The sequence below is a fragment of the Humulus lupulus genome, chromosome 2 (genome assembly GCF_963169125.1).
Source record: "Humulus lupulus chromosome 2, drHumLupu1.1, whole genome shotgun sequence".
In the NCBI taxonomy this organism is placed as follows: domain Eukaryota; kingdom Viridiplantae; phylum Streptophyta; class Magnoliopsida; order Rosales; family Cannabaceae; genus Humulus; species Humulus lupulus.
The window spans coordinates 97352693-97367141 of NC_084794.1; the positions used below are offsets into that span (position 1 = coordinate 97352693).

Sequence of the window (14449 nt, forward strand, 5' to 3'; positions counted from 1 at the left end):
TCACCTTGTCATGCCACCTAGTAAAATTGGATCCATCAAACCTATCCAATCTCACTAGGTCTTGGTTCATGATCTTGATTGTCTCCCCTTCCATTGACACAAAAAAGGGATAAGCTTTTGATTGTTAGGAAAATATAAATTGTCTCAATGGAAATGGTAAGAAAATATTACAACTCTATGCAAATTATTACAATAGACAAGGATTGATTAAATAAAGTGTTACAACTCTATAACTGAAAATACAAATAAAAGGAGAAGGAGATGTAAGATGATAGAAATAGAAAGTACAACTCTATTACAAAAAGATACAAGTAAACTAGAAGTGTTAGAACTAAGGAAATAAAAGGATTACAACTCTTAAACAAAAGTACAAGTAAATAGAATAAGAAGAAAAGAAGAAAGAGCAATAGAAGAAAATAAGAATAAGAACCAAAACAATAAACTCTCACTCACACAACCAAAGTGAAGAGTGTTGGGGATCACCAACTTGAACAAGGTTTGAAACCTTTGTCCAAAAGCTTATTTCTCCCTAACTCAAGCACTAAGGGATCTCTCATAGATTTTGGAAATGCTTTCTGGAATTATCAAGCCTCAAGGTGTTTCTAACCAAGTGCTCTAATGGATAGAAATGTTGTGTCTTACAAGTGAGCTATAGGCTCCTATTTATAGAGTTTAGAGACACCTTTTGAATTTCAAATTCCACCAACCCCCATGGCTGTTACCAATGTTTAATTGGATTAATATGGAATTAAAAAAGAGATTTGTGAGTTATTTGGGTTTTTTGAGCCGTTCAACAAAGATTGAAAAAACTGAAAATTGGTCAGTTTTTTGGCCTGTGGTCGCGGCCAGAGACATTAGTGGCCGCGGCCACTGGTCTCTGTCCCACAGACCGCGGCCACCGACCAATTTCAGCACTTAAAAATGTGCTATTTTTCCAAACGGTTCCAAACCCTCCCAAATGATTTTGTAACTCCCAAAACACATTATTGGGGTTAAAATCATATCTCTAACAGCCATATCACATATGACTTTATGAAATTCATCTCAATATTGTGTAACAACAATTTTACATAATAAAGGGTAATATTTGGAAGTTACAAATTTGTAACACCAAATATGTTACATTATTTGGATATATCTCATATATCTAAATATTGTAACTCTCTATTATATGTTACAATATATGACACACTTTGTCACATGTATTTAATCTAAAACATTATATTATAATATTACATTATAAAATAATATAAAAATAAGCCTAAAATCCCCTATTGTGCGTGTTAAAGGTGACGTCATGCACGAGCAAGAGCTTGGGGGGCAAATGTTGTACCCCAAAATAAATACGAGCTAAATTACTCAGCACGGGGTATAGTTGGCAGGCAAGCGTATGAAGAAAGCGTACAAATAGTACATCTAGCTAACTTTGGAGTGAGCAGCTTGAGTCAAATTTGATAGCTTACAACAACCAGAAAGTCTCCAGATCGCCTCTTGCACCAGCAACGTAGTTCGAGATGCGCGATGGTCAAATCGCCTTCATGAAACTCTGAACGTGACCCATGTCGGTTCAGGTTAGTTCTTCGACATCCAGCTTGAAAGAAGTGTTCAGCTCGTGGAAGCCTGGTCATGAAGCATAGTGAAGGATCCCAAAAGACTCAGAGATTCTTTATACATTAATTAATGCTCGTATATTATTATGTATTTATTACACGATGTTGGGGGCATAGAATCAATAGGCATTAATGTATTTATGTAAATGAGATGTCACCCAAAAATGTATGTTACCATATTTATGCACGGTTACCCAAAACTGTCCAGGAAAAATTTCCTATAAATACAGGGGAAAATGGAAAAAAAGGGAGAGAACACATTTGATATACTGAAGCTCTGGTGAAATTGTGACAGACGATTTCACGGTGAGGAATAAACAGATTAATAAGAGTGACTCGTGGGCTATGTGGATTTTAACTACTGAACCGCGTAAAAAGTGTGGGTGATCTTTATTCTTTTTTATTTATCCAATTATGGTTTAGCAAAAGCCTAATCTCTCTATTTTCAGATTTCTTAATCCACTGTTGGCGAAAAGTCGCGTCAACATTTACGATAGTATGATACGTGTTCTGAATGTTTTACATGATTATGTTATGTCATATTATGTTATACGCTGAATGTTTGATTGGCATGCTTACGTTATGATTATCGCATGCTTACGATAACTCGTGCTCAGTTGCACACTAGCAGAAATGACATCGGTAAATGGCCGAAACGATTCTGGTAATACGTATTATGATTGTATTATGTTACGATATGATATGTTAAATTGTGCTATGACTATGTTATGATACAATATGATATGTTATGGAACTTAATAATGTGAAGGTATTGATTATGAACGATATATGATTCAGGTTGTGATAGTTTGAACTAGTGTATTTTTTATGTTTAGACTTTGGGGATTATGTCCTACATAGCTCTTCTTGTTGGGCGTTAGCTCACTGATTTTTTGTGTTGGAGGTAAGAGCAAAAACATAGTTTGACGAGGCGATGAGTTGGAGCAGACTCGGTCAGATGTGTGCATGTCGTGGTTTGCTGACCTGGGGTCAAGGGTTACCTATTTATGTGTTGTTTTAAAGTCGTTAATCCTTGATTTTCATGTTGAGTCTTAAAACAAGTGTTATTACTTACGTTATGTCTGATTTTAAATGCATCAAAGATGATTTATTTTAAATGATGAGATCTCAAGTTGCATGCTTTTAAAAAAAAGTTTAAATCGTGTTTGTTTTTAAAGAATATTAGTAATTTTTTTGTTCATGTGAATATTAATTTACTTAAATATATTATATTTAGTAAACTAATTGATTTAAGTGGGATCATTACAGGTAAATTGAGTCAAGGTAATAAGATTCATTAAAAGCAATGAAATTATCTTTGCAAGTCTAAGTTTCAGGGTGGATTGGGTTTTAGATCCTTAGTTCATTTTAAATTCTCTGGTTAAATAAAGTGTTTAAAGCTCGTTATTACTTTTATTCAGGATAATTTTCTTATTATTATCTTGTCTCGAAGAGTATTTTGTGAGGAAGTGAGCTTTTTGAAAAAAAAAAAAGGGTTGATTTGGAAAGTGGGTAATGGTAATTCAATTTCCATTTTGCACGAACACTGGATTCTAAACCATCAATTTATTTATTTTCCTTCTCATTCTCAGCCTCCATGTGATAAATCTTATTTTATAACTGATTTAGGGAGTTAGGATTCGGATAAATTGGAACAATACTTCCTACTTTTTTCTTGAATGAAATCCTTTCTATTCCCGTCCCTAGTGTTTCTCAGTTTGATGAAAGAATTTAAGGTTTTACTTCTGATGGTATCTATTCAGTCAAGTGAGGTTATCGCCTTGAGGATTTGTATGACATTGATCATTTTTCCTCAGATTTTTCTCAGTTGTCGAAACGGTGGAAATTCCTTTGGCATCTTAATTTTATCATTCAAATTTAAACATTTTATTTGGAAGGCATGTAATAGTTTGCTTCCTACTGCTAATCTTTTGCTCGCCAAAAAAGTTATTTTCTATTCTTCTTTTTTCAGATGTGACCATCAAGGATTGTTTACAAAACTAAATACTTGCCTTTTATGATTTTATTTTGCAGGCTAAAGATAATTTTTCTATTGTTCAATTGAAAAGTTTGCTGGGGTTATTGTGGTTAATTTAAAATAACAGGAATGATCATTTTCACATGATCCTGCAAAGGTTGTTTCGAGAGCTTATTTATTTTTGCCCAAGTGCTAGAATGATGATAGTGCTGCTTATTGAATCCAAATTTTGTTCCATCCCACTAGGTTGAATGTTTGATGAAAACCACATTCCATTGGCGAATTGAAGCTTAATGTTGATGTATTGGAGCTATTGTTCGAGACAACGTTGGTCATACGTAGTGAAGTATCTTTTGTTTCTTCCATTCATGGTTTATTTTCACCAACTTTGGTAGAGGCTAAGGTTGTATTTTCGGTCCTTAACTGGTCTTCTTCTCAAGGCAGTCAGTTTCATGAGGTGGAGATTGATGCACTAAAAATGTTGTTAATGGGTTTCAAACCTATAAAAAGGATTATTCGATTTTTAATAATTTCGTACGTTGTATTAAACAATTGATGTTGAAATTATGCAAAAGCAGTGTATGTTCGCCTTGTACATTTTGATGAAGGCTCTTCTTTTTCTTAAAAAAAAAAAAAAAAAAAAAAGTAGTCTTATAAGCAAAAACAATGATTTAAACAAGTAACAACTCTCTCGTTCTCTATTATTTATTTTTAAAACAGGTGTGTATTTTGAATTTTAATATAAATTTAATTATGATTGTTAAAAGAAAAAAAGAAGTGCGCGTGGCAGGGGAAAAAGGAATAAAAAAAGGAAAGCAGTTAAGAGAGTGGGACCCACGGAGGCATTAAAGAAAGGGTCCCGCAATTAATAAGGCACCACCTTCTTTCCACCAAAAAGCAACCCTCTAACCTAACCTACTACCTCCTTCCTTCTTGGGGTTCCAAGTTCCAACCAACCATTGCTTACTTAAGTAATATTTAACCGAGTCATCTCTCCCACTCCGACTCACACTCACACTCACTCCGAGTCTCAACCCCTTTCTTTTTCCATTATTTATTATTAATAATAACGCCTTCCTCTTTTGTCATTTCTTCTATTTTTCTTCTTTTCTTTCATCTCATCTCATCACATCACAGCACTCTTTCTTTCTTTCTTCTTCGCTCATTCTTTTTTACTTTGGGTTATTCAACCTTTGTATATATGCATGTATGACATTCTCGGCCACCCTAGGCGAGTACTGCAATACCAGTCAATTTATATTTTATTACATTACTTGATTTTTACTTGATGAGTGAGAGCATGATTGAATTGGTCAACTTCTTCTGCATTTGAGTTTTCTTTAACTTCTTTCTGGTTTTTTAACTTCATTTTCCACTTTTTGTAAAGTTATGTTGCTTTCTTTTGTATTATTTTACTAAATATATTGATTTTCGTTTTTTTGGTGTTATCTGGCGACAATCGAGGCTGTCCGGGTACCATTTATGTGATTGTCGCTCCTTTTTCTTTTTGGGGTGCCTTTTTGGTTCCTTGAAAATTAATTTTGTTTTTGGCAATTTGGGTTTTACAGACAGCCAAGTCTCTCTCTCTCTCTCCTCTTGGACTTACAACATTAACTCTTAGCTACTATCTTTAAGTCTCCCTCTCTCTCATTCACCCACACACACTCTCTGGTTAGGTTTTTGGGTTGTGGAATTTTTGTCTGAATTGGGCAGTTATGGTTCGTAAACATGGATGGCAGCTACCTGCTCACACCTTTCAGGTAATTTCCTACATGGTAGTTTCTTCATAATATTCTTTTTTCTTTTTTGGGATTTTCCTTTTTCTCTCTAGGGTTGAAAAATAGATTAGGGATTGATTAATAAAAAGGAATCATACTTACTTTTCTGAGCGCTGAAAGTTGAGATGATCCAAGTTTGTATATGGGTTTTTGTTTTTATTTTGTGTTCAGTGCTCAATTCGTGCTGAAAGTTTTCTTGTAATTTTTTGTTTGTTTTATCATTAAATTATATATTTATTTCTGGATTTGATGTAGTTAACTCAACTTGACTGTACCCCTCCTGTAACTTTTGGTATTTGAACATTCCTACACTCAGACATTTCATGTGTGAAGAATACTAGTGTTTAATGTAGAACACTAAGAAGCTTCCTTTTGGCGGTTTTGGGTGTCATTTAGATATGTAATGTTAGTTTACTCTTATTAGCTGAAGCAGCCAACAAAATTTCACGTCTACTATAATGAGTTTTTTTTTTGTTGGCTGAAAATTAATATTCACTATTCAATTATCATTTTCTTCAACTTCTATTTTGCTTTGTTGTTAGTGTACATTAAAAATGTATAACTTTTACCTTGCATTTGGCCTGGAATTTTTGTCAGAAATATCTATCAGTGTGCTATGATGATTATTTAGCATCTAAGGTCTTCGTAGTTTATACTTAAGTTTTCTGTTTTGTTGTATACAGAATTATATCCTCAAACATGGTTTGCACTTGTGTAGGTTGTTGCAATCACTGTATTCTGCTTGTTAGTGGTTGCATTCTATGCTTTCTTCGCTCCTTTCCTTGGAGGCCGCATCTGGGAGTATGTTTTGATTGGGATCTACTCTCCTGTGGTATGTGAGTTTATTAATACTATAATAATTTCCCGGGATGTAAGATTTTTTTTATGATGTTAAAATATAGCTGGAAAATGTCTTTGGAGAACTTTCATCAGCTTCTGTTTAATTTTTTTTTTATATGATCCCTGTAAAGCATTCAATTTGGTGTATAACCTTAGTCTATGATTCCGTTAAGTGCATGTTCTTGAATCCACAGATAAAATATAAAGTAGGCAGGTTTGATCTTTCATTTATATGTGTTTATTTTCATGAGATTGTCATTGCAGGCGCTCCTTGTTTTCATTCTGTATGTTCGGTGTACGGCAATAAACCCTGCAGACCCTAGCATTATGTCTAATTGGGATAGTAGAATGATAAACAAATTGAACACTGATCATGGGCTACCAGGGAAAGACCTGCCTAGAAAATTTGATGGAATTGCCACTGGGGAGCATTCTTCCCCGTCATTGGCTTCTCGAAGTTCTATAGGAGGGGATAACTCCAGTAAGAAAGGTTCATTTGGAGAACTTGGGAGTGTAGATATTCATGTGGAAGCTACAAAGAGAACGCCCTATTGCATTGGTGGAGGAATCCTCTGTGCAGTGTTTGTTCATGAAGATTGCCGAAAACAATATGAGGCTACTGAGCAGCATGGGGGTGAAGAAGCTTTGTTCTGCACACTCTGCAATGCTCAGGTACTAAGGCGTTTTGACCAGTATGTTGGGTACATCATCAATACAGATATCCTTCAATCATTGGAGATTTTTGTGTGTGTATAAGCTGTATAGCCTATTCCAATTATGTGGACATTTTGAAGCTGTGTGAAACTATATCCATCTTGTTCTTCCTTCTAGTAGAAAGCTTTTCATTCACTTTATCAAAATTGAATTATATTTGTGGACCGGAGAGAATTGTTTGTTTATGAATACTTTGAATTCCATGCTCCACTCTACTTGGTTGTCAATTTCTGTGTCATGCTTCCCAGCAGGTTCAATTATGCTGGTTGGTTAGGGAGTCTCTCTTTTATTAGTGCTTGCATTTAGCTTGTCCTTATTATCTTGTGTTTTGGTTCTATAATGTAGTCCTAGCCATTTATAATGTCAAGCTAGTACTAACCACCCTTTATACTATGGTGAATGATCTGTAGAGTTATTCTGCTTTCCTATATATATGGCTGTGACATTGGTGAGATGATCAGTTGCCAAAACACTTGCTTATATTTCAAAAGTATTAAGTATTTAGATTTCTGAAGGATGTAATGATTCCTTTTTTTTTTTCCTGTAAGCATGAATGCTTCTCATGTTGCAGGTCTGCAAATTCAGCAAACACTGTAGAAGTTGTGATAAGTGTGTGGATGGTTTTGATCACCATTGCCGGGTATATCTTACAAGCATATGTCTCAAAGTTCCCAGCTAATTTGGAATTTTCATTGATATATTCCTTATTTAGAAAGTAACTTCCTTAATATATTACATGGTTGCAGTGGCTTAACAATTGTGTGGGGCGCAAGAATTATGCAACTTTTATCTGTCTCATGGCCATTAGTCTTGCTTGGGTATGTTTTGCATCTCACTTATTTCCTACATCATAATTTTTTTGTTTACTAATGCTGCTCTTGGCTTGCCATTCAGCTTGTTATTGAAGCTGGAGTTGGAATTGCTGTCTTGGTGCTTTGCTTTGTTAATAAGAAAAATATGGAGACTGAAATTATTGAGAGACTTGGAAATGGCTTCACTCGTCCCCCATTTGCAACAGTTGTGGTACTTGTTGCATTTAATGCGCTTTATTAGTGAAGCTGACAATTCATTTTCCAATATTACTTTCACAAGAATGTTCTTTAAAGTTGTGCCTCATTATCTGTAGGCTGTATGTACTGCAGTTTCCATGCTTGCGTGCATACCTTTGGGTGAACTTTTCTTCTTCCACATGATACTGATACGCAAGGTCAGTGGCTGATAAACTTAAATCTGAAAATTTCTAATTAATTAGTGACAGGTGGAGTAGCATTTCTAAATAGTATCCAACCACATCTCCTTCTATGGTTCTAAGCTATCAAGCTCATTCCATCTAACTTCCCTTGTGACTAGCCATATTTCTACTGAAATTGAAATTAATTTATCCTAGAAATTCTTCTTGGATGATTGATGTGAATTCATTTCTTCTCAATTTCATGTTGAATTAGGGTATTACAACATATGAATATGTTGTGGCAATGAGAGCCATGAGTGAGACACCTGGTGCAGCAAATATCGACGAGGAATTTGCAAATATTCTGTACTCTCCTACAGGTTCTGCCACTACGGGTTTGAGTGGTGGGAGTTCTTTGAGTCTGCACTACAAGGGGGCATTTTGTACCCCTCCTAGGGTATTTGTGGATTATCAGGTAATCTTAGAGTATGATTGTTCCTCTCAGGAAAATGCCTGAACAATCAATTTCTCTATAACTCAAATGTTTTTGGCTTTGATGCAATTACTTTCCACAATCACATTTATTTAGCATCTAGATGTATGGTAACATCTTTGCTTTTGCTTGACTTTGTAAGTTTTTGTCTAGCTGTAGAATTCATATTTTAATAAGATCAGACCATCTCATATAGGCTCTGTTATTTTATAATCAAATGACTTGAAAATGATTCTTCATATAATCTTCTCTTTAAGTCTCACTCAACTTAATTGGACTTGGAACTGTTAATATCTATTTTAGAAAAGTAGTAGCCATTTCTCTATGATACCATTGTTATCTGGTAATTTAAATCAGTAACAAAAGTTAGGATGGATTGTTTGCCTAATACTCAATTCAGTTGGGCTTGGAACTGTTATTATCTATTTCAGAAAAATAGTAGTATTTTTCATCTGTCTGTAATGTATATGTTTCCCATTATCTATTTTACCTGGTCCACCCGTATAGCTTCCTAATATTATTTTTATCAAGAACATAGACGTGTAAATGGTTACAAAAGGGCCTGCCATGGAGATATGTTGATAATTGCATTTATTGTTTCTAATTTAATTTGAATTTTTAGAAAATTTCAAAGCCGATTGACAGCAACTACTTTCATATATTCTTGCATTAGGATGAAGTCGTGCCCCAGTTGGAGCCAGGAATGATACCATCAACAGTTGATCCAGATGCAACTGGAATTGCAGAAAGGGAGCAGAGGGTTCCCAAAAAGCCTGTTCGTATCAGTGCGTGGGACCTTGCAAAGTTAGATAGAAATGAGGCCAAGAGAGCCGCAGCAAAGGCCAGAGCATCATCTTCTGTTTTGCGGCCAGTGGATAGTCGTCAGCAACCTGAACCTGAATACAGCTCCAGCGGCAACATGAGTGTTAGGAGTAGTGTAAGCACTGATACAGGGGCAAATAAAGAGATAAAAGGTGACCTCAGGTTATCTCCATTGGGGAATTCTTTTGCTCCGAGTCAAGGTAGCCGGGATGAGTATGAAACTGGTACTCAAAGCATGAGTAGCTTCAGCAGTCCAAGCCATGTCCATGAAGCAGTCACTCTTAGCCCTCTTCCACAGCGTCCTGGTTTGGGTCGATCTGTTGCAGTGCCTTCCATACCTGGCTTGATTCCTGATCGTTCTTTAATTTCAAAGGCAATTTTTCCAAATGTTAAACTGCAAACATCTCAACCTCTTGGATTTGATGAGAAGATGATGCAAAAAGGTAGTAGTAGTGATCCACTATTGCTTTCGGCACCAGCTACATCTCTTCTCCGAGATGTTAGAAGGACATCTGTTGTTTGGGACCAAGAAGCAGGGAGATATGTCTCAGTTCCTTTATCAGCTTCAGATGCTCGGACCAGACCATCCTTGCAAATAGGAGTCACCAACTCTAATTCTGAAGCTAGCAGTTATAGCAGAAAGCCAGTTGTTCCGCCGCAAGAGTCTACGTCCTCTGCAGTAAAGCCTCCATTACAAGCAACAGAGAAACTAATGTACACAGGAGACTCCATATTCTTCGGGGGTCCACTCTTGAGTGTCCCATTCAGGGATGGTCCTAAAAATGAAAAGGGGCCTGGCTCAAGAGAAGGACAAGAAAGGGTGGCAATGAACTTGTTCCATGAGTCTAGACTCAAACGGGATTCCAACTCAAACCAACTTCCGGTGTTTGTCCCGGGGGGATTTAGCCATAACTCCTTATCTGGGTCTGGGTTAAAATAGCTTTTAAGCTTATGATTTGAAATGCCAAGGTGCAAACCGAAATGCTCTCATTTGTTCCTTCTCTGCAACGTTGATCAGGGAAGAGGGCCATCGAAGTTGAAGAAACCGTATCAGAAATGCTCTCTATTCATGAAAATTTGCCTTCTGAAGCTGTTGCAAAGAACACAGCCTCATGCTGTTCCAGCAGTTTTATTTTTGTTGTAATCAATCTCTGACTGGTCAATGATGGCTTTTGGGGAACTTTGTGAATGATGAGGTAACATTGTATTGTTTATAATTGAATTGTAGCCAAAAGTCTAGTGTTATTTTTTGTAGGCGGTTCACTGTATTTTGGTTTATGTAGAGACAGTTTCCCTGGAAACATAACGCAAGACCAACATTTTATAATTTTTTTTTTCTTTTCCTTTTTTTTTTGGGAGGAATTTAGAAATGTTTTATGATGTGCGATGTTTGCGTAATGTGAAAATTTATGACGCTTCGTTGTTGTAATGTTAGAGTTACGAAGCTACACTTGTTTTTTGATAACAATATGAAAAAACGGAAATGGTCTAAGAGCATCTCATCAAACTTGAAAATAGTTTTCTAGAGAAGGATGTTAAGAGGAATAGTCATGCAAAGTTATATTTATTTGCCTAAATAAATAGTACTTTTTCTTCTACATAAGGAAATACTATTTATCAAAGCTATAAATATTTTATTAATTTTTTTATAAATTTTTGTATATATATAGGTGTGATACTATTATATTTAATTATTTTATTTCTTAAAATAAATAAAATATTTTTTAAAAATATAATATTTAAATGATATTGAGAAAAAAATAAAAAAGTTGATGTATGATATAATGTAAAAATTTTGGTAAATTATAAAAAAAAATGTTTTGGTGGTGTATTTTGTAATACACTTTCTCTATAATATTTAGCTAAAACTCATAAAACATCTTCCATCAGTTTCTTTATACATATATTTATAATAGCTATGCGCAAATTCTAATTAATCCATATCTACATTTACATATCCTTTATATAGTATTTTAATATTATTATTTTTCTTTATAAGCTTTCTCTCTCCCAGTTAGTATATATATTTATTATTTCTTTTTTCTTTTTCAATTATTTTATTTTACTTTAATAAATAAAATATGTTTAAAGATATAATATTTAAATGATGTAGAGAAATATATAAAGAAGCTGATGTATGGTATAATGTAAAACATAGAGGTAAAATAGAAAAATGTATGTTTTGGAGAGGTATTTTAAATGATGGAGTAGAATATCCATTGAGAGTGCTCTTAAATTACGTTTCATTCATGTTTCATAAACTATCTTTATTTTAAAGGTTATCTGTAAATATTTTAAAGATTATTTAAAATTTACTATTTCTTCTCTACATTTAGAAAGGAATAGAGCCTCCTCCAAAAAATTTAATTAATATTTTATTATTTTTATTTTTCCTTAATTAATATTTTTGTATTTTTTATTTAAATAAATAAATAATATTTAAATGGTGTTAAGATTAATATAAAGAAGCTCATGTATAGAATGATGTAAAATAAAAATAGGATTTTGATGATGTATTTTGAAAGATAAATTAAAGAGAGTAGTGTAAGTTTTGTAATAGTGATAGTTATGGTATATAATAGTAATATAGATTCGCTTAGAGTATCTTCATTTCTGATTTAAAATAAAATATTTTCATGATAAAAATGGTGACTCACTAATTTTAAACAAAAGTATATGGTTTGAAATGGTAAATTTATTTTGATGCATGGTACACAATGAGAACTTTCTTTCTCCTATAAAAGCTTCTCTTTTGTTCTAAACAATGATATATTCACTCAAAATTTACTCCAATTTTTAACACCTTAGTATATCTTTTTCTACTGTTTTTTTTTTAAATGAGAATGTTAATACTTGCATGTGAGTGAATGAGTTAAAAATAAAAGGGAAACTTCACGAAACTAATGGAGAAAAATTTATTTACAATTATATTGAATACCTAAACAAGTTTAGCAACTTTTTCTACTTTTTTTTCTCTCTTCGATTCTTCACATTGTTTCTAACTAGTCCAAATGACAACCACTGTGTCACTAACCACCACACACGCCAACTAGAAGGGATGAGTAGTTGTTGACAACCTTGTTGCCTACAGCTACCACACACACCTATCAAAGTCACTAGAGGTGATTTTGACTGCATTTTTTTTGGCTAACTTCGGCCACTTCAAGGTTTAGGGTGGTACCATTGGAACAAGCTCTTCGAGGAGAACAAAACCTACCCTCGTATTCTCCCTATATTGTTGCCATTTTTTTTATGAGTTTCTGCGTATATCCACCATTTTATAAGCTTTTTATAGCAATACCACCAGATGTTTAGGCTCAAAAGTGGTGTCATTGCTACCTACTCTTCCAAAAAGTCATTTTGGTTTATAACAAGCATAGGTTTCTTACTATCACTGAAGAAGATGATTTGAATGGGTTGTGTAATGTACTCCTAATCCAGGACCATTACATTGTGTACTTTAAATAGTGTCAGACTTGCTAATCAAGTCCCTTGGTTATAAACGTACAACTAAGGTTAGTGACAAGGGTTAGAGTTAAAAATTTTGGTCAAAGGAAAACATTGACTTTTTCATTTAAAAGTTTACTATATACATGGGATCCCAAAAATAAATAAATAGACGTTTAAAAGGGTTATATACAAGTCCAAAATACAAGCCAAACTGACATAGGCGACAAAATAAGGGATATAACCGTAGTTCCTCAAAGATATCCCCGACCATGGTGGTCGAGCAGCCGCATATGTACACGCCACCACCGAAGCTCTCCAACTCATGTTGGTCCAGCTTCCCTTTCCCCTTACCTGCACCACATAGCACTCGTGAGCCAAGGCTCAGCAAAAAAACTATAAATGTAATACCCTACTACCTAGGGACCGTTACGCTGTGTATTTTAAACAGTGTTAAACTCGCTAACCGAGTCATTTGGCCATAATTGTGTAACTAAGTATGATTAACAATCTAGGGTTAAAAAATTTGGTCAAAGATACAACATTTCACTAAAACGTTTACTGTATACATTGAGATCCCAAAATACATTTTAAAGGTTAATTACAATAAAAGATTTACAACTAGCCGACCTAAGCGGAAAAATAGGGTTTAACCCTAGTTCTTCTTTAAGCCTTCGGCTGTGGTGGTCGAGCAGCCGCATATGTACACATCGTCACCTAAGCTCTCCAACTCACGGATGGTCCAACTTTCTTTTACCTTTACCTACACCACATAGCACTCGTGAGCCGAGGCTCAGCAAGAAAACTCAAACATGCTAATAAGTAGACAATAACATGTCACCAAATCATAATAAGCATGCCTAGTAATAATAACCCTATTCACGCATGCAAGAAGGTACACATAAATGATTGTGGAGTCATGCGCTCTGAGTAGATGACTAATAAGTCTCACTCTTTGAGGTAGACAACTAACAAGTCTCTCTGAGGTAGACGACTAATAAGTCACTCTCTGGATAGATGGCTAATAAGTCACTCTTTGGGGTGTCACGCCCCAAGCCATCTGACGTTTCGGTCACCTAAGCCTTTTTGGCTCTGACTGTAAGTAACTAGCCATTAGACTAGACCAGCGCTTTAGTTTTCTTCAACCAATAGGTCGGTCAAGCATTTAATTCTCATGTTGATTAGATCTAATCATTTTGGCCTGCGTTAAACACGCTAATACCGCTCTTGTCACATAAGTCAATACCATACGACCAGTGCTCAGTACTACCGCTGATCTTGACTGATAAGTCACAGCTTCACGACCAATACTAAACACCAATGTCGTTCCCTGACTAATAAGTCTGTGCCACTCTCAAGTAAGCCATTCTGCCAGACATATGTAATGAAATCAATGTCCATTTATAGAGCACTTAACATTCCTCATCAACATTCACCAGCATACTTATATTCATGCACATTCAAACATCCAGATATAAGACATTTAGCATGGTTAACCAATAATCACAAGCATAATCATAGTCATGCACAATTACAGAGACTCAAGCTCTGGTCAATTCCATATTCAACATTTATGCCATGCCATATCCACATGTA

General features: G+C 34.8%; 1 protein-coding gene across 3 annotated transcripts; it reads left to right on the forward strand.

The window, feature by feature from the left end:
- Window positions 1-4554: 4554 nt before the first annotated feature.
- Window positions 4555-10854, forward strand: LOC133818263 (probable protein S-acyltransferase 19). Of its 3 annotated transcripts, XM_062251038.1 has the most exons (9): window positions 4555-5348; window positions 6085-6198; window positions 6471-6878; window positions 7492-7560; window positions 7667-7738; window positions 7815-7943; window positions 8047-8127; window positions 8366-8566; window positions 9258-10854. In XM_062251038.1, the coding sequence occupies exons 1-9, from the start codon at window positions 5304-5306 to the stop codon at window positions 10344-10346; spliced, it is 2208 nt and encodes a 735-aa protein (XP_062107022.1). In that variant the 5' UTR covers window positions 4555-5303; the 3' UTR covers window positions 10347-10854. The 3 variants fall into 3 exon arrangements, with proteins under 3 accessions (XP_062107022.1, XP_062107023.1, XP_062107024.1); XM_062251039.1 differs by lacking the exon at window positions 4555-5348 and having other exon boundaries at window positions 6085-6202; XM_062251040.1 differs by lacking the exon at window positions 4555-5348 and having other exon boundaries at window positions 6458-6878.
- The last annotated feature ends 3595 nt before the right edge of the window (window positions 10855-14449 follow it).